Source organism: Accipiter gentilis, chromosome Z (genome assembly GCF_929443795.1).
Source record: "Accipiter gentilis chromosome Z, bAccGen1.1, whole genome shotgun sequence".
NCBI lineage: Eukaryota > Metazoa > Chordata > Aves > Accipitriformes > Accipitridae > Astur > Astur gentilis.
In genome coordinates, this window is record NC_064919.1 from 60,831,275 (window position 1) to 60,857,019 (window position 25,745).

The 25,745-nt window shown below is 39.0% G+C and overlaps 1 protein-coding gene across 4 annotated transcripts in view; it reads right to left on the minus strand.

Annotated features, from left to right (window-relative positions):
* The window catches only part of FAM169A (family with sequence similarity 169 member A), a 44,741-nt gene that overhangs the window by 11,763 nt on the left and 7,233 nt on the right, over nt 1–25,745 (minus strand). For 2 of the 4 annotated variants that reach the window (XM_049796024.1, XM_049796023.1), the window contains exons 2-8: nt 9,207–9,344; nt 7,641–7,740; nt 6,500–6,585; nt 5,000–5,171; nt 2,556–2,735; nt 962–1,090; nt 632–744 (exon numbers count right to left, since the gene is read on the minus strand). In XM_049796024.1, the coding sequence (XP_049651981.1) occupies nt 632–744; nt 962–1,090; nt 2,556–2,735; nt 5,000–5,171; nt 6,500–6,585; nt 7,641–7,740; nt 9,207–9,341 (915 nt within the window). In that variant the 5' untranslated portion in view covers nt 9,342–9,344. The remainder of the gene's footprint in view (nt 1–631; nt 745–961; nt 1,091–2,555; nt 2,736–4,999; nt 5,172–6,499; nt 6,586–7,640; nt 7,741–9,206; nt 9,345–25,745) is intronic. The other 2 variants (XM_049796022.1, XM_049796021.1) reach the window with 2 other exon arrangements.

Here is a 25,745-nt window from a genome sequence, read left to right on the forward strand (position 1 = left end):
ACATTCTGTGTGGCCTCAAAACACAAATGAGGGAGAACAGGTTCATAATAGTTAAAGACCCAATAGTGACCACATATCCATATGTAGCCGAAATCTGGTTGATATTTCAAACATGAACAAAGAAAGCTGCAGTCCTTTTATATGGACAATATATAACTCTGACAAATGCAAAATAAACACTTTCCACTGTATTGAACTGTAATGTGAGTGTGTACTTCTGTAAACACTTTTCCTCATTCTCTCCACTCCTATGATGGCTCTACTGTTCAACAGCCTTTCTAGACAGTAATCTCAGAGCCAGTTGAAATAATCTCCCTTCTCTAAACTGCTAGCAAACAGCTCAAATTATAGACCCTGACAGCTGTGGCACAGACCCTCTACATTCATAGGTACACTCCAACCCTCTGCAAAAAAAAAGTTATTTTTAACCCCAGCTTAGTCATCAGTGTTACATCAGTGGGAAGCATAACATCTACTCAAAAAGTAACAAAAGCAACAAAAGCATTTGTCTTTTATATATAGTGCAGACCTGAGCCAATTCAATTATAACGAGGTGGACAAAAAGCATTTCTCATAATTTGGTTTTTAGTAACAAAGCAGTAAAAAAAGAGGTAACAGTCAGTGTACCTACACTTAGCTGTGTTTCTAGATTGGTCTTCTGCCCACTTGCTTCAGTTACTGCTGCAGACTGCTGAAAACGATCCTCTGCTTGGGTACTCTTATTTTCTTTCTGTGAGGCCTCTGCTGTTGGGATTTAAAAGAGTAAACTGGAAAATGGAAAATTATAGTGCCTTTATATAACAATTAACCATTCCAAAAATCATCTCACAGATCTCAGGACAAATAAAAATCTTTCTGCTAGTTTCCATGGGCAGTATTCACAGAAGTCACTGTTGTACTTGCAGAGTGTTTATTCAACTTTGTAAAAGTGACAGAAAACAACAAAACAAAGCATCCATACCTGCAATTTTGAGCTTTTCCTTTTGCCATTTAGAAATAATAGAAGTTCTCTGGAACCAACATCCTGCTCCCTCCACTTCCCACAAAAGGTTGTGATCCTCAGGGTACTTCTCAAGATATTGCTTACAAGCTGAACAAATGTAAGAAAAAACACTGTATTTTATATATATGTATACACACACACACTTGGCTGTACCTCAGTTTTTAAAGTTTATCTGAAAACAAATTAAATTTGCAGTCTTCCAGCATACACATAAACCACCACAGAAAAAACTGTTAAACAAAACAGTCAAGTCTGAAATAAACATAATATTGTTTTGCCATACTCATCCTTCTAAATAAATCCTTTCTTCACATTGAAAGGCTTTCCATAATTATCTTAAACTGCAAACAAAGATGCATGGGATGCTGCTCTTCTCTAAGCACCCACTTGAGAGTTTTACAACTTCACTGGTCATTGTCCCTGCCAATCACAAGACCCAACCTAGGATGGAAGGGCTCTTAAGCAGAGGATATAGTCAAGTGATTTTTGTCACCCCATGTTATTATAGGCACTCATGAAAAGCACTGTTTTGGAATGCAAGCACGTTACCATTGCATGGTTCATTATCCACTCACTGTTCACTTCTGGAATATTTTCTTCTCTGCTGTCCCTCCACCTCTTTTCTCCCAATACACATACTAAACATCCATGTGGAGAGGCATGCTTTGACATTATTCTGTAGTAGCTACCAGGAAAACTACTGTTTTTCACCTGATTCACTATTGATGCATAATCTCAGTGGACAAGATCCCTAATGTATCATTCTTTGGAATGGATTGGATATACCATTCATGGAAATGGATTAGACATTAAATTCTGCTCAAGACCGTTTGCTGGTTGAAGCCTAACAAACCAGGATCTGGTAAGATCCAACAACAGACAGTGGCACTTGGAAAAGCAGAAAATTGCCAGTGGCTAAGAAGGCCAGATGAAAATGTTCATAAAAGGATGTCCAGCAGATGGCCTAAGAGTAGGACAAGTCTTGAGAAACAGAGCAAAGGAAATGTGCTTCTTGTCTGAACACAGTCCCAAGCAAAATCATTTCCAGAATGTGTGTCATTACCTATACCACATAACCCTCTTGGGTGGCTAATGGAAGACCCCTAAGTGTTTTGCTTGTACATTAGAACTGTGCCTTCTTACACCCAAGTTAAAACATAGCCTAGTATGTCCATTTGACCAGAAGTTGTGAGAAAGCATTCATTAAATTACTTTGTGAGGCTTAGGTGTGAGCAAGAAAAAGGTGCTTCAAAAGATATACATTAGATCACACAGAGAAACACCTCAGCCCATTCTGCAGCCTGGGGGAGACACAGTGGGAAGCTTCACAGTAGCAGAAAGCCAACAGAGAACCAGTAATCTAATCTCATGTAGAGGATTAAAAGTCTAATCAGAAACTACTTCATCTTAAACAGATCACAATTTTTAGCCTTTACTGAAGAGCAGAACATTAATACGGAAACAGAGGATGCAGCCACAAACATGGAGATTGAATGACAGCACTCATTTGAACATGTAAAGAAAGCAAAAAGAAGATCAGTAAAGAGCTTGCCTGTGTACATGAAGGATGACAGTGGGTATCGTAGGCCAAGAGAGTCCGCAGAAAAGGAACACACAAAGTCTTCCAACATGATAAGCCCAGCGTCTCTCCCACGATGTTTCTTTCTTACAAACATTGTGTCTAGCACTGACAGCTGATAAGTCTGACTATGGTAAGAGTTACAAACACTTCCTGGAATAATAGGAGGAGAAAAAAATATCCATCAGTACTTTAGTACTGACATGATGCAGCATGGATTTTAGCCTATTCAAATAAAGACTTGTATAATTTATGAATATGATACCAAACTATATAATTGTAAGTTATATAAAATTAAGTTAAAAATTCTAAAAATCATTTAGAACATTCATTAAAAATAAACAATTACTACCAGCCATTTATTGGCTCCTTGAGCAAGCTTCATAATGTTGCCAAGATTTATCAATAAATTAATATGTTAGAAAAAGTCTGTAGTACCAGAAAAGAATAGCAGAGATAGATAGGAAAGGCTCACTTTGAAATCTCACTATACAATTCCATCGGAAAACTATACTAAAAATGAAGCTGAAAGAGCGAGGAGGAAAAAGGACACAATAAAATTCTTGAATTGCACTTTTATGTAGATTATATCACTCCTCAGAACACATACGAAGACTATAATTCAGCTCCTGTTTAAAGACTGAAACAATAATTCCGATTTTTTAAAATGAAACTACAAGAAATCCTAGGACACTTTACATTGTAATTCTCCCATAAACACCACATTATCCGTAATTAAAGACACAACAGACTGTCATAACACATAGTTACTTCAGTATCAGAGGATTCAAAGGGTAGATATGGACTCAGTGGTGAAAATGGGGGATGCCATATAATGGCATTAAGCTAGCCCATCAATTATCCAATCCATTTTCACACCCTCATTTTGGAATCAGTGTGAACTATGCCAAAATCTTGCCCTTTCCTCTGAAAAGACCAAGGAGAAGCATACAGTTGTCTATACAACACAGTCTTTGCAACTTCGTACTTCTGAGACCAATGAACATACTTATCTTCATTTGTCAAGCAAGGAAAACCTGGGCAGAGAGGTTACATTACTTAAGTACCCTTCGGGATACCAGTCAAGCTCCACTACTCTTTCCTAACCACCTGTTTCCAGAGTTGCCTTTCTTCACGTAGACTACTCATTTCACAGCACACAGTCAAACATGGGTGAAGTACTGATAATGCCTAGAAAGATTAGCCTTCAGTGTTTGCTAACTCAGGACAAGTAAATGAGAAGGCATCATAAGAAGTGAGCAGGAATATAGCAAAACCCCATTGCCGCATGAAGTGTCCCCATTCTAGACTAAAAACAGAATCACTACTCCAATTTCCAGCTTTAAAAGGCCACAACAAAAAACACTGCAATACTACTTTGTGACCACCGTGCTATAGCAATTATTACATAAAAATAATACTGAGATGCAATGCATAATTTCTTAAAAAAAACAAACAGCAACACACAGAAAAAGATAACAAAGACAATCAGAACAAATTAGCTGGTTGCTTTCCTGTCGTGATTGCCAGACTAGAATAGGTCAGTGACCCAGACAGTTTACTATTTTAATGGTTTGCGAAGGCATATATATATGTTAGATGGGGCAATTCTCCAGCAAGCCTCCAGTACCATCATTAATCCTAAATTAGTTAACCCCCTCTAGAGATGAAACAAATGCCAGACTGTTTCTCCTCAATCCAAATATTGATATTCTACAAAGTTCTATCAACATGCAAAACAGCGTACCCAAACACTAAATTTTATTCAGAAAAAAAAACAAAAAACAAGAAAACTACAATAAATTCCTAAATAACTGAAGGGAGATTATAAAGTTTTAGGAAAACAGAAAAACAGTAACTCTGTAAACCTGCCAGCTTAATAGTAATCTCTGAGGGAATGTGTGTGTAGAAAAGGGAATCTCTTTTTGTTATCACCAGGTGTGATAGCTGAATCTTATGCCTGTAAGCAAAGTTTCTATGCTGTTAAGTGATAATGACATCTGATTCTACAATCATTTCAGATAAACAGGATCTCTGCATTCTGGAACTAGGTCAAAAAAACCCAAAAGAAAACCAAAACAAAAACCAAAAAACCAAGCATAGCCCAGTCCAACCATAAACAATTGTTCCACAGGAAAAAAAAGGAAAAACCCAAATTTTTTGGTATACCACATTTCTACAGTTTTAAATACATTTTGCAGAATATGAAGAAATCTAAGAACTTTTAGATTGCTAAAGCACATAAGCATTTAAAAGCTAGAAGTTTTAACTGCAATCTGACCTCTTGTGATTTCAGGAAAGCATCAACTCACTAGGCCTACAAGGTTTGTAAAGTCTACTAAATACAATATTCTTGAAATAAGCTCCCTATCTCCCCTCCTGCCCGCCTCAAATCCCACAATACTCAGGTATTTTACCTTTAGGTTTAACAGAATAGAACCCAATAGCCTCTCCTTTTTTCCACATGATCTTAGCATAGTCATTGCTACCATGACAGAGAAAAGGGATCTCATTTCTTTCCATTTCTTGCTTCCGATAGATAATTCGATTCAGAACATACAGAACAATCCTCTCTCCAACAGATTTCACCTAAGGAGACACAGAAGAATATTTTAGAAGGGTGGTCAGATTAGTTGATACACATCAGGGACCTTATTTTTCAAAGTTGTCTGCAGCTGTGTTAACTGGCAGAGTCAAGAGAAGCTATAAGTGCTAAGGCAGGATGAAGCTCTGGGGTTTGTTTGAGGGCAAGGAGATGCTCAGAAGCCATAGCAACAGGTTAAGTATAAAGCACTACCATAGACAGAGGATGTTTCACAATTTCAACGTCACTCTTAATCCAATAGGTAGAAGCTGAGAGAAGTGCTGAGAGTGGGGCAGTAGGGGTAATTTTTTTTATTTTAACTCAAAATTATTTTGGGGTTTAAAAAACATTCACAAAACACCATAGTAGTACACCAGCCTCAGACTTCCCAAGCTAGCAGTTAACGGAGTCCTACAGAAGAGAAATGATGAGCCTCACAGGGTAGCAGGACTTGGCACACTCAATCACTGTTGACAGAGTGGCAGACAACAGGACATGATGCAGTGGAAGAACTAGTTACCACAGTTTCTGTGGCATGAAACAAGGAACGCAATATCCTTTTCTCCATCCAGCAGTGTTCCTTTTACATATGAAATGTAAAAGATTCATCTTTCCTGATTTAATCACCATACTACCATTAAGAAACACATGGAAAACAAGGCTACACACCAGGTTCTCTAGAGTAAGTTAAAAAAATACAAATATCAAAGACAAGTGCCCAGATTCCATGAGCAGATACAAATTGTACCCCTGGAAAAATACAGATTTCCAGTTTTAGAAAAAAACCAAACACAAAACTCCATGCTACATAGGTGTCAGTAATGGTAACAAAGGTCAATCATGAGCAACAAAGCAGATACCAGGCAACGTATTTTCCCAAACCCTATGTATTGCCACTGCAACCCACCAGCTCCAACTCACCTCTACCAAACAGGTTCCTGACAATATTTTTAGCTTACTAGTCTCCTGATAAGACCAATAGGTACTGCTACAGTACAACACACCACTCTACTAAGATGTTTCAATACAACCAGACATATGATGTTCTAAAGAATAAAGAAAAACTCTTAACATCATTAACATCTAAATAGCTTACATATGAAACTACTGTATGAGAGTCACTCTTGCCATAGACACTATCTTGACAAAGAAGTTCCCTTCCACCTAATACGTATTCCTCTATTCTCACTGACCTTGCTTTTGACATGAAACAGCCAACTCATTTCTGAATGAAATGAAAACATGTAACATATCACACACTAGCTATTTGCCATTACTTTCCATTATCTTGAAGGATAAGAATAATTGTTAGGTGAATGTTGGAGTAATTTACCTGATGAAGCCCCTGTCTAGCCATGACAGATGTTCTCACAATGTCATCAATTGACCACCACTGGTCAGCAAGATACAGGGCTACAGCTTGAAAGAAACAAGGGGAAATAAAAAGTTAGTGATTTTTACCATTCCAAAACAAACATATTCATTAAAGCTGCTAAATAGTTAGGAATAACACTGTAGTAACCAAGTTAAGCATCTTCTAGTTGGCACTGTATTAATGCAGCTCTTCCTACACTAGCACAACAAATGTGGTGCTATACACTCTCCCATATGTGATGTTCCCCAGTCCAAAACTTGTCTAAAACTGAGGACAATAAAACCAAACACAGATTTTGTGCAGTATGACACACAGGAACTGTTTTTCAGATATAAGCACTAACCTTCATGACTGTGCTGTAGCACCTCCTTCCACTAAAAACTGGGCCTGCCAAGAAGAGTCTCATTCATACATGTATTTTAGTTTTGGGTGGCTAATGGATATTGAAACTGGGCAATTTTTAGGGAGTCAGATGAATGTAAAAAGGCTGATGGCCATATGATTAGCAATCAAGAAGAGTTTGATCTATGGGCATTTGTGGCAAACTTAGCAGTCATATACATGGCAATAAACAGAAAGAGAAGGAAACATGGAGGACTGAAAGGGAAGGAAGAAAGGGAGAAAAAACCCAAACCAGTGAGATGTCACCTTAGCCAGAGCTATATTAGGACCTAAAGCTAAAGACAAATTTAAACTTGATGCTGATCAATCACCACTAATAAAAAGCATCTAAATTCATGGGCAAATTAATGGATTCTGTGAATGCCCAATAAATTCCTTTTGGAGAGATGAGGTGTACATAAAGAGATCAAGAGACATATGTTGTACTTGGATTCAGACAAGCACTATGTTATTTTGCTATATACCTTCTGAATTAAGTGGGTCCAGTTCTACTCTGACTAGCATGCAAAGTTCTACCACTTGTGTGTATAAATCCACAACAAAAATAATAGTGTGGAAACAAGAACACAGTGAACAACAAATGCAAAAGTGGCTAAGTTACGAGCTACACTAGCATGGAATGAGCAAGGGCCTGGTTGCATGTATTTGTCACAGAAAAAGAAACAGCAACACAAAGATTAAAATCTTAAAATGAAACCTGTGAGTGAGTCCCCTGGTGCAAACAAAGCGAGAACTTTGTGTGTCTGCTCTTGACCATAAAGAGGAACGAAGCCCACAGTTGACAAGCCAATAGGAATCTGAAACAAGAGTGTACAGTACTTCAATAGACTCTTGCTAAAACAACATTAGTAAAATATATATAGCAGGATAAGCAAGGTGAATGTTGAAAACTGACTGCTTAACAGTTAACTGTAAAGGACAAGCATCAGAACCCAGCCCTTACTTTAGACATTTCTTTCTAAAGACACTCCGTTATAAAGAGCTCTGACTCTCAAGCTCTGGCAGATATAGCTACAATGATTTATACTGTTACAGCTCTCTGCTGTCAGCAGTTTGCATTTATGTGCACAACTGAAGTAAAGTGTGCACAGAACCAGCAGTATGTTCACTTGAACTGCTCCTGCTGTGCAAGCTGTCAAAGCCAACAGAATGAGGCAGGCAGTCAAGCAAAGAAACTGGCACAGTGAAATTGCTGTTTGTTAACAAGAGCCCTAATGCACTAAGGTGGGAAGGCTGCATTCAGAAGGGCTTTCTTCCCTTAAATTGCATAGGTTTCAAAAATTCCAAACTTGTCTGCTTGATTTCCCCTCAGGAGCAACGTGAGAAGGGTCAAATCAATCCACCTTTCAATAGCTGACTACCTCTGTGGAAATGCATTTTGATATTTAAAATGACATGTTTTCAATATTTAACACATGAAAACTAGACAGACATTAATGATGTGGTAAATAGACTTGCTTACCCAATTTAAGAAGATTATGATATACTATGCCATAAACAAGGTTCTTAATACAAACAAATATTTAGGCATACAGCACCTGCAGAAATGCAGGAAAGCACTCAAGACTCTGCTTCTGCCAAGGAATCTGCAGCATTGACCTTGTGTTCCCACATAGAATCCTCTCAGCTCATTTATTTTCCATTAAATTTATACACCATTGCTTTAACTGGTACTAGTTCTAATAGAAACATTCATCTAGAGGTAGAACCAACATCGGCCAACTTATCACACCAGGGACAAGTGTTTAAAACACGAAGTGTCACAGCCAGCCTCTACTAGAACTCCCAACAATAGCAGGGAGTATTTCAGATAGAAAGAAAAGAATCATCTCTGAAATTAGTGAAACTTGCTGATCAAGAATTGAACCCAATCAAGAACACTGAAGGACTGGCATACAAAAAGAGCCAGTTAGCTTCAATAAATTGTGAACCCCATAGTTAGGATGATAGATTTTTGTGACTGCAAGTGTTAGTGATTTTTAGGAAAGGGTTTGACTCACCAGCTGAAATTTTAAAGTTTTTAAAAAAATTACTTAATGCATACAGATCCATTGCCTAGAAGCACGAAATAGTTAGTGATGCCCAGATTTAAACCCAATTACAGAATTAAAAAAGGTAGAGTTTAACACAAACAGAAATTTGGAAAGTACAAAAGCTTTGCTAAAATAATTATGTGATTGAATAGTCATGGACTGGCTATTTTAAATCTTAAATCTACAAGTATATCAAGAAAACTGGGACTAAGGTATTTGTTGGTTCTTACTTTGCGGTGGTCTGGCAGAGACAAGAATTCAGGACAGTCTGGATTCTTATGCCGAAGGCCAGACATGTAGACCTCTGCTGAGCTCTCCAAGTCCTCATGACTGCAGGTCTTCAACATATCCACAGGGAATGACATCCTCTTGAGAAATAAGCAACATTATTACTGTAGGTAATCTGAGAGATACAATGCACAGTTTATCACATATTCCAACTAAACAGGAAACTAAGACTGTTGAACACCCTCCCGCTGCTCTCTAGAGCCCTTTATATCCAAGCCAGAAAGGAGAAATGCTGCAGGCGTTTAATTAGGATGGTGCCTATTAAAGCCCAGTCTGTAAAATACATAAAACCAATCTGTATTTATAAGCAGAAAAGGATGGGTTTAGCCCACAGATCACCCTAGACCCAAACGTAGAAGATTTCTAACATACAAGCCCCCTGTTTGCAGCACATCTACAAAAGACCACATGCTGCCTTGAGGTGCCAAGGCTCAGTTATCTCCCTCCCAGCTGATGTTTTTGAGGCTACAGATTAACCAACAAGTGGCCAGTCAAATAAAAAGTAAACAGCCTGAAAGATAAGAACAAGAAAGATAAGTTAATTTATTTTGGAGACTTTGCATTTAAATCTATCTCTAAAGAAACCAAAGCATTGTTCAGAACTTCTCTCAACTGGCCAGTTAGTGCACCTACCAACTGGTTGTCTCCAAAAGCATTTCCACTGTGAATGTCACCTAATCAGAAAGTAACTCCCGAAACACACAAAGTATGTTTAGAGAGGAGACATGGCTTTACTCTGCACAGAATGCAAGGTGGAAGATTTCCACATATCAAGCACACCTACTGAGGTTTTTAGTTCATATTTATACACTACAGTTAAAACACCACGCCTATCTAATCCATATGTTCTGCCGAGCTATTGCATATTCATTATGTTGAGCAAAAGCATGACATGTTGTTCTCTTGAGCAATCATCCCAGAGTCTTCTACACCTGTGCAAGGGGTCTCTGGTGGTCATCAGTGGTCATTTGGGGAAGAACGCCCCTACTCCTTTTGTGGTCACACGTCATCTGAGGACACCAGGGTCTTAGTTTCTCTTGCCAAACCCTGGTTTCTCAATGCTGAAGGAAGATGTATGTCCTTAATTACCAAGTTCGTGACTCTTTAAGCATCCTCTATTGTAAGCAGAACCTTAAACTAGATAAGCTTTACCTTGAGTACACATAATCTAAACAGTCCTGGAGTAGCAAACATACCACACTTCTCATGTTTTAGGGTTTTTTCTTTAAACTATCACCTCCACCTTCTTATTTGTTAATCAGTCTTTTGAAGGCTGGAGGCCACAATTGCCCCCCTTTGGAAGTTTTAAATATTTTGAGACTTTCAAGATCTTTAATCATCATTGTATTCTGGACAAGCAGAGTCCACACAGCTGCTTGTTTCATGCACCTAATTAGCATTGCAATGATTACTATCACTACTATTATAATAATCACACTCTGGATCAAACTAGCTTAACCACCCTGTAAAGGGACCATCCACCTATGCTTTGCAGAATTTTGTTTATCCATTTTTTTTCAGCACTTTCTTGCAATTCTTTTGTCACCTGATTTGGTCAATTTGTTTATTAAGATCTTTAGTCACATTGGGAATGTGGACACAACAATGTTCCTTATCCAATTTGAGATATCCACATAGTCCCTTTTCTTTGGCCAACAACAAATCTAGAGCTAAGCAATTTTGTAAGTTCATCTCACTATTTGCTTGTATCTGTTTACTTACTATAAGCAATCCTTTTTCTGTTGCATTTGCTAAACTGTTCATTTGCCAAGTAAGGTTAGTGAATAATACTCAGTTTTCAAAAGCTATTATTCTAGGGTTAAAATTGCTTCCATGGCCCATCCTACTTTTTTGGCCGTTGAGGGGCCATGCCATGGGTCTACATTTAACTCCCTTTTAACCCTTCCCCATAGTTGAGGAGTCGGAGGATTCTTTCTCCACAATGGACATAATGTTAACAGCCCTAGGGTAATTTGATGATCTGGGATATCAAGATGAAGTCTATTTGTCCAAGTCCCATCACTTAAAATCCACACAGTGTGAAATGGTTTTTGTGTGACATTGGACTTTTCTTGGGACTACATCTTGTTTCTCTACAATTAAATTTCAACATTGACATCCAGTTCGCAATGCTTTTTCCACCCCTGTCATGTTTTTCAAAACTCCCATATGAGAGCTGTTGAACACTTGAGTACAATTCCATTCAGGGGCATATGCTTCATCCTTGGGTTTCATGATAATCTCATCATACTGATTGCTAGTACTTATAAATTGTCCTGTCCATTCAAAACACCATGGATTAAGGTTCATACCCATCTTTTGACCACGTCTCAGGCTGTTTATCTTCCATGTGGCTTCTCCAATTTGTTGGATCCTTGGGTGTAGGACAGTTAACCTTTGGAGTAGCTCAAACTCTCCTGTTCCAGGTCCTCCAGATTAAGTATAACAGAAAGATAAACCTGTCTCATAATGTCTACCTGAAATGTATGTCTTGTCCTGTATGAGGTGGCAAGTCACACTTGCTTTTAAGCTTTTGCTTAAGTTTACCAGTGGTGGCTCTTTCAACGCAAGAATTCCCCATTCTACTGGATTTTTGCTGGAACGTGGAATTGGTATACAAGTAGTAATACTTGTAGTGTTTTGTAATTTGCCAAACTGCTGAATCAATTTCAAAATTAAATTATCTTCCAATCCCTTAATTTTTGTTAGTATTATTAAATTAATGATAATAAAACTTTGGATTCCATATTCCTATCAAAATCATGAACAGATTATCACAATAGTAAAAAACATACTGTGCCCTACTCCTGAGTACAATTTATGAATTAACCCTTTTAAATTTTAGATAGAGAATTCTCTTTCTGTTTTTCCACAATCTACTTACCTGGAGGGAGTCCATTCTTGATAATGGATCCAGGGTCCCACTCTGTTAAGTTTGACTGTAGTATATGTAGTTAGGAGAATTTGAAAGGGTCCTTTTGAATGTTCCTTCAGAGGTTCGTTGTTCCAAGTTTTTAAATAAACCCAATCTCCTGGCTGAAATTCATGAACTGCAGTATCCAGGCCCAGAGGCGTCCTTAATTGCAGATACCTGTTAAGAGAAGACAGAACCTTCCCTAAAGAAATCACATACCCTCTAACATATTGTTTCCCTATTAATTCTGTAGATCCTAGCTCATGATTCATGCTTTGATAAGGTTTCCCATATAATATCTCAAAAAGGCTAACCTTTTTCTTAGATCTTGGTGTAATTCACACTCTCAGTAATGTTAAAGGGAGAGCTTCCAGCCATTTCAACTGAGTTTCCTGACAAGTTTTAATGAATGATCTCTTAGTTGCTTGGTTCATTCTTTCTACTTTCCCACTAGACTACAGCCTCCATGAGGTATGCAAGTCCCAATCAATTTGTAAAAATTTAGATTCCCCTTGGACTATTTCACTACAAAGTATGGTCCTCAATCTGAGAACCCTCCCAGTACCCTGAAACTCAGAATGATTTCTTTCAATAAAACCTTTACTACTTCCCTTGCCTTGTTGGTGCCACACAGGAAAGCTTTGGGCCATCCTGAGAAAGTATCCACAATAACCAGTAGATATTTATATACCTTTGTGAGAGACTGAAAGAGTTAATGTCTCAAACATTGTGGTGGGGCAAGTTCTGCATAACAAAATAATCTTCATAACAACAAACCCTGCATAGCAAGGAACCACTGGTGAAAAGAAGCCAATCAGCACAGGAAATATGCAACAGTATGGGGAGGGCATGCCAGAGGATACAGAGCTCCATGTTCTGATATGCTGAGCAGGGCAGCTCACTATGCATGGCCAAATATCAAACAATGGTCAAAAGGTCTACAGGAAAGGAGAAGTTACTCCCCAAACAAAGCCCAAGCCCACCAACTCATTTCCTCGAAGGTTCTGAAAGCACAAATCACACATGACACCTAATTAGCCTAATGAGTTCAAGTGCCTGCCTGAAGGATGGGCAAGGTTGATAAAAGGACAAGAACTGAAGCCCCAAGTGCACATACCCACCAGAACTGGACCTTTAGATCAACGCTGGACCCAGGACTGGTGAAATATTTTTCTCTTTTCCTCTGTCTCTCTCTCTCTCCTTTTCATAATCCCTACACCTCATTCCTTTAAGACACAAAACCACTGGCCAAGTCTGGGACTGAGTGGATCCAGCCACCCCTAGGCTCCTCTCTGAGGAGGAGTCTAGAAAGCAAGGGGGTCTGCTCTGAACCTCATGACTCAATGGGAGGGATCTCTTTATTCCCTGAATTGATGTATATGGTTAACACAGCTTACACAGTTTACTGAGGTAGTTCCATGACAATTCCTGTTGTGAGAAAACCCACCACCTGCTGTTATGCCTCGCAAGTTCACTTTGCTTCTGCCATGAATAAAATGTTTAACTGATCATTTGGTGTCATTTCACCTTAATTTAACCCGAGGGAATCCTGAATTCAGCACAAGTCCCTGGTCTGTCCAGCCCAGGTCATGACACCCTTACAATTAGGTAGTTCAAAAAAATTGATTTGCCAGTAGTCTCCAGGTGTCTAATTTTCTTACCTCTTCTGGGGGGGGGGGCCTTTTCTGAATTTTAGGTTTATTCTTTAAACAAATTTCACATTTCTGTACAATCCTTTTAGCTACTAACAACATATTAATTCCCACAGCATATAATCTGGTTGCCTCAAGCAAAGCTTCAACTCCCATGTGTTTACTTTTATGCATCCTTTCCATTAGCTCTTTCATTATAGGACAGGCAATGGTTCCACTTCCTTCTCCAAAGTCACAACAACATACCCGGCCTTCCGTTCCCCTTTATTTACAAAACTACTTCCATCAGTGAACAGCTCCCAGCCAGGATGTTGTAGAGGGGAGTCCTTTAAATCTGGACAGCTAGAATATGCTTGCTCAATGGCCTGTAAACAATCATGTCTTAATCCTTCTTCTCGAGAGGGCAACAATGACACTGGATTTAAAGTGTTAGATATTTTCATTACCACATCCTCTTGTTCAAGCAATATTGCATGATACAATACTATTCTGCTCAGAGACAGCCAATCATGTCCTTTTTGTTCCAAAACAGCTATAACTGCATGTGGCACATAAACAGTGATTCTCTGTCCCATTGTTAACTTTCAAGCCTCCTGTATTAACTTCACTGCTGCAGCTACCGCCCTCAAGCATCCTGGCCATCCCCTAAAGTCTGCAAAAGCACTCCCATCACTTGATGTCCTTGTTCAGGCTCAAAAGACTTGGTCAAAATGGGGAGGCCTAGTGCAGAGACTCTCATAAGAGCAACCTTTATATCAAACCTTTTTCAACATTCCACACTCCATTCCAACACTTCTCCTGGTCCTTTAATAGCCTCATACAAAGCTTTAGCCATCAATCTAAAGTGAGGTATCCAAAGGCGACACCACCCAGCCATTCCATGAAATCCTCTTAACTGTTTTTTATTTGGGTGGGGCAATCTGACAAATCACTTCCCTCAATCCCCAGTCTTCTTTCTCCTTGAGAAATTTCAAGACCAAGGTAGGTCACATTTTTCTGTGCAATCTGCGCCTTTGAGAAACTCACTATCCAGCCAGCCCTAAAAAGTTCAATAAACAGTTGCTGCTTTACACTCCTCAGTGGTATTTGTCCCCAAGAGGATGTCATCCACATATTCTAACAAGGTAATTACCCAGTTCTTACCTTGCCATTGTTCCAATTCCTTCACTAGTACATTACCAAAAATGGTGGGGCTATTCTTAAATCCCTGGGAAGTACTGTCCAATATAGCTGCATCTGCATCCCAGTTGTAGGACCTTCCCACTCAAATGCAAACAAGTTTTGACTCTGTTCTTTCAGAGGAATACAGAAAAAGGCCTTTCGGGTCCAGAATGGCTTTGCTCCCTCTTAATTCCACTTTCACCAGTTCAGCTGATTTAGCTCTTCCAAGCCTCTCTGTTCCCCACACAAAGGGGACCACCCCATCCATAATTTCAGAGGGGATTTCAACTTGTTCATTCTTCATGTCCTCGATTCCCATTGATTCCTATAACATATAAACTTGCGCTCCCCAGGCGCGCATACAGAGTATGCAAGTGCATACTCTGAGGAATATGCACTTGCATTTTGGTTTGTTGGGGGTTTTTTGGTGGTTGGTTTTTTTTCTCCTGAAAGTTACCTGTGCTCCCAATTTATTTAGTAAATCCCGTCCCACAAGAGGTAATGGGCAATCTGGCATATATAAAAATTCATGCATCAATGTTTTATTTCCAATTTCACACATCATAGGTTGGAGAAAGGGCCTAACCTGCTTTCCTGTGGCACTAACCACCAACATAGGTCTTACTCATAGGTTCTTTACGGCTATTTAACACAGAATAAGTTGCCCCTGTATCTACAAAAAAATTAACAATTTCATTCCCCAGCTTTACTGAAACCAGGGGCTTGACTGGGGCTCAGCCCCAGTCACCATCACTCAGAATCCTCTATACCAATCATTGGTAAATCAGCCTTAGGGATAGGGGTGAAGAGGGAGGCCAAGTATGTTTCCCCCTCCTCCCCATTCCCTTCCACATCCCCATCCTCTCAGGAAACCCCTTCCCCTGGAGGATGTCTGTGCTTGAGTAAGTGCTACTGCTGAAATAGCAGCCTTTTGCTTATGATCTTTTAGTTTCTCCTTTTGTTTTTCCTTTTTCCCCCACCTCCAACTCTTCCTTTATTATACACCTTATAAGCAATCTCAATCAATTGAGATATTGTCACTCATTAACACGTTTGAATCAAATACTGCCAATTTGCAGTTTTCTTGTTTCATAGTCATTTCTTAAAGCAACGAACATATCCACCTATGCGATTTCATCTCATTTATCTTGCCTTCTAAAAAACAAGATTAGCTGTAAAATGGCATTATAATTCAAAGTTCCCATTTCCAGCCATTTTTCTTCATCATCTAATTTACGCACTGGCCACCATTGAGTACAGTACTCTTAATTTCTTCCTTGTTAGAGGATCCCCACCAAACTTTTTCCAATGTTTCAAAATACAACCCAAAAGGGAAACTTTAACTATTCCCCCTTCCTGAGAGGAAGCTGTTTCCCATTTGTAAGTATTTTCCAATCAATTTAAAACAACCAATAGTACCAAAAATACAAGTACACCGAACCAAATCAAATTCTCTACCTGCTCCAGTAATCACCATACTAACACAGGAGAGATAAAATACTTAAAACCAGCAGCTGCAATTAATCCACCAATTCATAACTTAAATAGATACACTGCTATTCTGATATTTTGAAGTATCTCTACCACAGTTCCAATCAATCACTTGCCACCCACCAGGGAACTGCAAGAGGAGTCCCCCGAAAAGTCCTCCAGTACACACTGGAGTCCAGCTTGCAATTCCTCTGGTGGTAGCAAGCACTGATTGAAATCCAGTTTTGAAGTCCCATCTGGGTCACCAAAACTATACCTGATCAGAAAGTAACTCCTGAAACGCACAAAGTATGTTTAGAGAGGAGACATGGCTTTACTCTGCACAGGATGCAAGGTGGAAGATTTCCACAAATCAAGCACACCTACTGAGGTTTTTAGTTCATATTTATACACTACAGTTAAAACACCACGCCTATCTAATCCATATGTTCTGCCGAGCTATTGCATATTCATTATGTTGAGCAAAAGCATGACATGTTGTTCTCTTGAGCAATCATCCCAGAGTCTTCTACACCTGTGCAGGGGGTCTCTGGTGGTCTTCAGTGGTCATTTGGGGAAGAACGCCCCTACTCCTTTTGTCCTTTCGTGGTCACGTGTCATCTGAGGACACCAGGGTCTTAGTTTCTCTTGCCAAACCCTGGTTTCTCAATGCTGAAGGAAGATGTATGTCCTTAATTACCAAGTTCGTGACTCTTTAAGCATCCTCTATTGTAAGCAGAACCTTAAACTAGATAAGCTTTACCTTGAGTACACATAATCTAAACAGTCCTGGAGTAGCAAACATACCACACTTCTCATGTTTTAGGGTTTTTTCTTTAAACTATCACCTCCACCTTCTTATTTGTTAATCAGTCTTTTGAAGGCTTGAGGCAACATGAACAGGAGATGCTACAAGCTCATTAAAGACAAGAGCCCACAACAGACTAAAGAGACACTTTAAGGAGGTGAAAAGTCAAAAACACTGAAGACCAACCATAGTGGCAATAGCTCCCTGAAAGCTCTTGGATTCAAATTTTCCATGTCAAAGTGGTGTCAAATTAAGATGAACAAGAGCTCCTGGAATCCACTGAGTGCTCTTCAGCTAAGGCTCTTTCAGGTCTTTAAAACTATACACAGAAACAGACCCCTCAGCTCCTTTCAGGCTACAGCCCAAACTCTCACAAATATAAGCTACCACAAGTTCCTAAGAACCTGTTCTGCAGAAACACAGGATCTCTTAATCTGTCTCGCTCTGCTCCCAGGAACACATCACCCAACTCTCAAAACAACTAAGCTTTTCACAGGGGATTTATGATTCCTGGTCTCCACTATGGAGTCTTTTTAAAAAAATTTTATTTTAAATCCTAGTGTCCAATAATTTTTTTCTTTATCTCCAGTCCCTTCCCTTTAATCCATCATTCAGTGTTCTACTGACACAGGTAAATGAAATGCAAAGGAAGTTCTTATTTCAACTCGCCCAGTAGCAAATAAAAAGTCTGTATTTTAGAAGCTTTTTAACAGCAATAATATACTACTATAAAGTTGCTTGAATAGATGAGGCTCCTCCTTCTACAAAAGGGATTTTTTTTCTGTTAAAATCAGAAAACAAACTTGAACATGACTTCATTGGCATTTATAACTGACAACTTTAATGCTTGTGCTGATGAAAACACTAATACTTTCTATGAATGCTATTGTTTAGATATACACACAATCCCCACAGCAATTTCCTTTCAAATTCAGCTCATTCCTTCCCCTTACCTGTTATTTGGATTTTCTCTTCCCTTCTCTTCCAGTCCCTCACATTCCTCCTGCTACTGCTCACTGTCCCTTTCAGATGCTTAGCTGCATCTCTTAATTCTGCACCCGTTTCTTCCCATCTTCCAGGTGCTGCTGTTGCTAACAGGGCAGAAGCAGGCAGAGAGACACCTGACACCAGCCAACTCCATTTGCTCCTCCTGTTCCCAAGCGAGGGGACTCCAAGAGCCAAAGGTGAGGCATGTGTACCTTTGAATGCAGCAGCAATGATACAATACACAGCAGCCAGAGGAGCTGCTGCCAGGGAAGCAATTTATCCACCACTGGTCTCCTCACCTCTAGCAGATATGGTTTACCCACCAATATTACAGTTCTGAAACACACCAGCAATATTGTAGTTCCCTCTACAGAGGGATCTGGACACGCTGGATTGATAGGCTGAGGCCAATCATATGAAGTTCAACAAGGCCAAGTGCCAGGTCCTGCACTTCGGTCACAGCAACCCCATGCAGCACTACAGGCTTGGGGAAGAGTGGCCAAAAAGCTACCTGGTGGAAGAAGACCTGGGGGTGCTGGTTGACAGCCGGCTGAATATGAGTCAGCAGTGTGCCCAGGTGGCCAAGAAGGTCAACAGCATCCTGGCCTGTATCAGAAATAGTGTGGCCAGCAGGAGCAGGGAAGTGCTCGTCCCCCTGTACTGAGCACTGGTGAGGCCGCACCTCGAGTACTGTGTTCAGTTTTGGGTCCTTCACTATAGGGAAGACATTGAGGTGCTGGACCGTGTCCAGAGAAGGGCAACCAAGCTGGTGAGGGGCCTGGAGCACAAGTCTTATGAGGAGCAGCTGAGAGAACTGGGGCTGTTTAGTCTAGAGAAGAGGCTTAGGGGAGACCTTATCACTCTCTACAACTGCCTGAAGGGGGGTTGTAGGGAGCTTGTAGTGAGGTGAGTGCTGGTCTCTTCTGACAGGTGGCTGGAGATAGGACAAGAGGAAATGGCCTCAAGTTGAGGCAAGGGAGATTTAGGTTAGATATTAGGAAATTTTTTTTACTGAGGGTTGTCAGACATTGGAATAGGCTGCCCAGGGAAGTGGCTGAGTCACCATCCCTGGAGGTATTCAAAAAGCGCGTAGATGGGGTACTTCAGGACGTGGTTTAGTGGGCATGGTTGATGGTTGGACTCAATCTTGAAGGTCTTTTCCAACCTAAATGATTCTATGATTCCATGATACACATACATGGACTAGGTTGAAACAAGTATGGTGCAGGAGAACACGAAGAGAGGTGAAGTGTGAGACTACATGTCATTGTTTCTACAACAGGATGAGGCTTTAGCACCCAGTTAGTTGCAACAGGCCAGGTAATTTCTGCTTGAAGGGAATACAGACACATGAAAAGCAAAATTTACTTTTCTGTATGCTGGCAGAAAGGGGAAACCCCCCTCTACTATTAAAAAAATACCCAAGTGCTTGGATAACTGAGAATAACAGACAAATTGAGCTGAGCTTTCATTATTACATGACAAAGAGACAAGAAAGCCACAACCTATAACTGAAAGCCTCTAGGTAATAATTCCTGACATTTTTTTAGAATAAAATCATGCAGAACCAAAGCAGAAAACACACAATAAGAAATTCAGTAGATTGTCTGCATTCCAACCACTACACCGCTATGAAAACAAAAGCAACAACCATATCTTTGCTTATAAGCAAAAAAAAAAGACAAAACCTCTTTTCTGCTAATTAATATATTCATTGAATTACCATCAAAATAATTCAAAGACCTCCCTTCTGTTTAACTGTTTGGGTTACTTAACACTTTCATATATCATACTTTGATTTATCCACTTAGATTAGTCACTTTTGACTCATCTTCTATCATTTACAGAGAATGGGTTGTGCAGAAAAAAACAATACAGAGCAATCTGCAAGACTGAACCAAAGAAAAACCTACTCAGCATCCCCGCTAAATAACCATCTATCATTTGTACCATGCAGCATATTAGACATGGAAGGTGACAAGCTCTCAAACACTTATGTGATGTAATTTATCTCAGTGTTAAGATCAAAAATATTTCACAACATGTACGTTCACTAGATCCCTGAAGAAATCAGTAACTATACACAGAAAGTTATCAAGTTACATTAAAAGCATTAATGTGATGAAAGGAGATTAATGTGATTAAAAGCAGGTGATGAAAGGAGAATGTTCCATGCCAATCTACAGCAGAGCATAAGGAAGTAGTTCAACAGTCCAAAATTCAAGCATCTTTATTTTGAAAGACAAACCAAATGGCTTCCACTAGTAATAAATTAATACATTTCCCTCACAAAACACAATTGGTTTGTCAGTGTCTTTAACAAAGTAAAAATACAGATGGCTCCACATCTAGCCAGTCTCAAATAATGCAAAAAGGGAAAGAGAAAATAGCTTTTCAGTCTTCCTTGACACAGGCATTTTCCTCCACAGAGGCAGCAGGAACAGCACAGGTCTCTGCCACACAGTGCCTCATGCCCTTTTTTGTTGCTGTAAGCCTCCATGTGTTGCACAACTGTAAAACTGTCAGGTCAAATCCTTGTCACACATTGCAGGACTGTGCACTCTGCTCATGGGGTACCACTCCAATTGGTTAGCAAACAGTCAGGCTGACCGAGCATATGCGACATAGCCTTATGCAACCAAACTCATCATGACCATTTGCACTAGATGTGTGTTTGGAGGGGGGGGGTGTAAAATTTATTTTATTTTTTAAATGAGGCAAATTATGCTTTTCATGTTTCAAGTGAAAGAAGATAAATCTTAGATTCTTCATAACCGTATCATTTCACATAACAGTATTAAAGATTATGTAAAACTCAGATGAGCAACAATTGCTTTAATGTGGAATAGTAGACTTCCCCCCTTGTCAACATTATGCAAGCTACTACACAAGAAATGGCACATCATTTTTTTTAGAACAGCTGCAGCACCAGAGGGTAACAGAGATCAGTTCAAGGAACACCATCAAAAACGCATTTAACAGGATGAGTGAACACACTCCTGTGCAACTGAGGCAGTTCCTTATTCACAAAATCTTTATTACTACAATTAAGGTAAAAAAATTAAATTTAGAATGAGCAGGCAACATTGCAAATTCACTTCATTATAAATTATAGCTGCAACCCCTATTTCATCTTAGAAGTGCATAAAGGAGAAATACATGGTACATACAGCTTCCACCTCACACATGCATTTCAGCAGGAATCAAGAGATCTGTTTATCCCCTTACAGACCCTCAGTACCGAGTGCCATGAAATAGCAGAAAGATAAGAAGCCAAAAGCTATAATGTTTCTTACGGCAAGTCAGAGTGCTTAAATACAGCTTAAAACTGGTTTTGGGTGCCTTTATCTTAGGGGAACTGTAGTCTAAGTAGTTAGGCTGCCCGCCAAGGATTTAGAGGAATCAGGGTGAATTTCCAGCTCTAGCACAGACTGCATGTGACCATACACATGTTACATGACCTGCCTGAACTCCTTATCTACAAAATGCAAATAATAATTACCTCAGAAAAACCAGTATGAGAAATACTTTACCAAGATCATGAGATATTTGAACACAAATTGTATCAAAACTTGACAAGTCCTGAAAGTAGACAATTACTTACACAGCACAACTCAACTGAACAGCTCATTTGCCTCAAAAAATCATAAACAATCCACTAAGGGACTTTTCATCATAAAATAACTGGGACAGGTATATACCAACATGCCTGGTATAACAAGTATGTGCAAAACTAAATCGACAGCTACATAGCAGGTGAACAATCTTTAATTTGTGTTTAACAATACATAATTTAATTAAGGGCTTTTTTTCCCATTAAAATATGAAGTTTAAAGAACAGACACCAGGGTGCTCAAGCCATGACCCGCAGAACTTTTCTGCTAAACCAGGACAACTAATACAGCCTGAGCTCGCAGGACACATATCAGGTCTAGTCCTGTGATGAAGTATTGGCCTACTCGGACAAAAAGTAAACCACAGTAGTGCCTGACCTAAGCTTTAATCTGTTTAAACAAGTGCTGAAGTATTGGATCACAGAAGTCCTCAAGGACTGCCATGCATTTCTTATGAATCATCACACACCTTGAAACAAATTCTATCTTAAAAATATAATCCTACCATGATCTCCCAGGCTAGCTGTAAGCTACATCTGGGGTAGCATCATGAGAAGAGACATAAATAACAAACTAAATATGTATCTCCATATATACACTAGCTGCTGATGTTCCAGAGGAAACGAAGCTAGGACTGCATAAGTCCCAAGCCACACTCCAGAAGCTGATCTGATGAAGCACCAAACCAGCAATCACCATCTCAGAGCAGTACAAACATAATTTCTGTTTTGCTATGTTTGTTTTCCACCTCGTGATGTCCAGTTCCTGGCTTGGTGAAAGCTGTGAAACTACATAAAAGTTAGAATAAAAATACATTTTTAAAAAAGTTGTATTTTCAGTCTTCTAGCTTCAACTACAAAAAATAAAACGTCACATCTGCCACTTCTAAAACTGTTAGGTTCTACTAACACTAATTCTATAAACAGACAAATTATATAAATATTTATTTTCTTAGACTACCAGCTGTCACATAGACAAAACATTTTCATTGCTTTTATTTCTTCTTTATTCAACACAAAATACTTTAAATTGGGAGGGGTTGTTTTTAAAGGTTGCTTTTTCTTGTGTCTATCCAAATATAGTCTATAACATTTAAATAAGTAAAAAGGTTGTTAGTCCTTTTCTAATATAAGTAAATTTCAAACCTATGTTAAGATAATTAACCATCTAAATACATACAGAGAAGCTATCTGGTTTATGATGAGCTTGTAGTTTGAAATACATAGAGAAAACCTGTCCCATAATTAACAATTTAGACCACTATTGTAAAAAAGCTTTTATGCTTTATAAATATCCCCATCTCTTAAAACTCTATTAATTCTAACTTGTAATATAACGAACCTGAACTGCAGGAAAAGGAAGACATTTTAGGAATGGGAAGTTTTTTTTTTAACAAAAGAGTATATATTAGGATTTCTTGAAAATGATACAGGCTTGAAGAAGCAACAATAATACACTATTTGATCTGCCACACTGAATAGACAACTTATATCCTCCTTGCTCAAATACCTACATATTTAAAGGTAGGTTTTCTTGCATTTTAATTCAAAAAGCTTGTTTTTGTATACTCCTAAGTAGTCTTCAAACTATTATCTGCATCACAGCACTAAGGCATATAAATACTCTTTCCCTGCAGTGTGGCTTTTGTTCACATATTTAGAGAATATAGACATGTCAATCTTGAATACAAGTTCTTGCCAACTCAGATAAATTTACTCTCGTTTAGGGTCTGGGGTTTTTTTCCCTAATAGGAAAAAAAGTGGGGTTGGGTTGGTGGTTTTTGGTGTTGTTTTTTCCAAAAGGAGCATAAACCCCCAAATAACATCTACTCATATCCTATAAAAACCCCAATAGAAAGTTCTTAAGGCAACACAGGGCAGTGGTCTAGAAACTGTTGTCAACATCCACCAAGAGCTCTGGATTAATATGCCAACCACATTATCCATAATCTGCTTGAAGCAGCTTAGGCAGCTCTGGTTTTCTATCAGAGACACAAATCAAAGCTGTTTATTCAAATGCAAATAAACAAACAAAAATAATCAATCCCCTCCATTCACTAATTTGCCACCACAATTTACCTTCAATTTATTTGTATAACACAGAATTATGAAAATAAAGGATCCAACTTCCCAGTCCTGGTATAAAACACAGCTGCAGTGGAGATCAGCAAGAATTATGGTCAAAAGGTCTGTACGACTGGGTTCAAACAATCTTGTCAAATGAAACATGAACAAGGAAAGAAAAAGAAAGAGTCTTCCACATTAAAAAAAGTATTCACATATGATTTCTTTTCAATTAAAAAATTAAAGTTTGAAAAAGAGTATATTAATTTCATTAAAGCAAAATACAGTCTTTAAAAAAGTATCAAAAACTTCATTCTACAATTAAATATATCCAGGATATTCTAATGTGTAATAAAAAAAATTAACATTCAGTAGTTCTAAAAGACTAAACTGCAACCAAGATGTACTAGATACAATGTAGATACTCCTAAAGAAAGGATGAGCAACAAGATTAAAGAGTGCTTTTAACCAACTGCTGGTTAGATTTGGAGAAAACATGCATTCTGTTAACAGCTACGAATTTATATGGCTTTAATGAAAATAGGACAGAAAACTTACCAATTATCAAAACTGAGGTGACAGGGTAGTATTAGGAGAATATATTATGCAGCTTAACTCCCAAACCTACCCTAGGTATGTAAGGTTCTTAAGCATATGCCCAATCATGCACCTGTGTAACATCACTGGCATTTTGTTCAAGTGATTAAAATCAGGTATATTATTAGGTAGCCTATTTAATCAAAGACAAAGTTCTTAGGTATACAAACTACTAACCTGTTATTTACATTTTTCTACAGTCTCTCATTTTAATGACATTATCAGCTGGTTTCTTAAAGAACACTTTTTTCAGTAGAGAGTTTTGGGAAATGAACATGTACAAGTGGTTCCTGTGAGGAAAGTGTGCCAGAGCTTTACTAAATCAAAATTTTGTGTTTGAGACTACTCAAAATAGCCACTATTAATAAATCTGAAAAATTGAGTTTTTCTTAAAGAAACCTTTCATGCCTTCCCTTTCAGCTTCTCAGATTCAAGATGAATATATCCATACACAAAATGAAATCCATTCCAGTTGTGTTTGAAAATAATTAATATCTAAAAGACAGAAAGATAGGACTAGGTGGGATTATTACTTCCTGGATCCACCTCCCTTTGACATATATCTGACCTCTCCTGTGCTCAACACTAACTCTTCCTTCTAATCTCCCACGTTCCTCTACCTCCTCTTCACTGTTTAGGGTCTTAAAAAAAAAGCCAACCAATACACCTAAAGACCCACTTCTTTCCTCTAGTCACTGCTCTCTCATTCCCATGCCTCAGCATTTTAGAGCAGCTATTTTGCAGTTCTCAGCTCCACCCTCAGCTCCCTCCAGTTTTGCTCCTGCACTTCATACCTCACAGCATCTGCTCTTAAAATATCTTAAAGGCCTTCTTATAGCTCAGCACTTGTAGCCCACACTCCTCAGGTGGCTGGCTGGCCACCTGGGATACACCCAGCCATGCCGCTCTTGCCCCTGCTCACCTTCCACACGTCTCCATCCCTATTGTCCTGGTTTCAGCTGGGATAGAGTTAATTGTCTTCCTAGTAGCTGGTACCATGCTATGTTTTGAGTTCAGTATGAGAAGAATGTTGATAACACTGATGTTTTCAGTTGTGGCTACGTAATGTTTAGTCTAAAGTCAAGGATTTTTCAGCTTCTCATGGCCAGCCAGCGAGAAGGCTGGAGGGGCGCAAGAAGTTGGGAGGGGACACAACCAGGGCAGCTGACCCCAACTAGCCAGAGGGATATTCCATACCATGTGGAATACATGTCC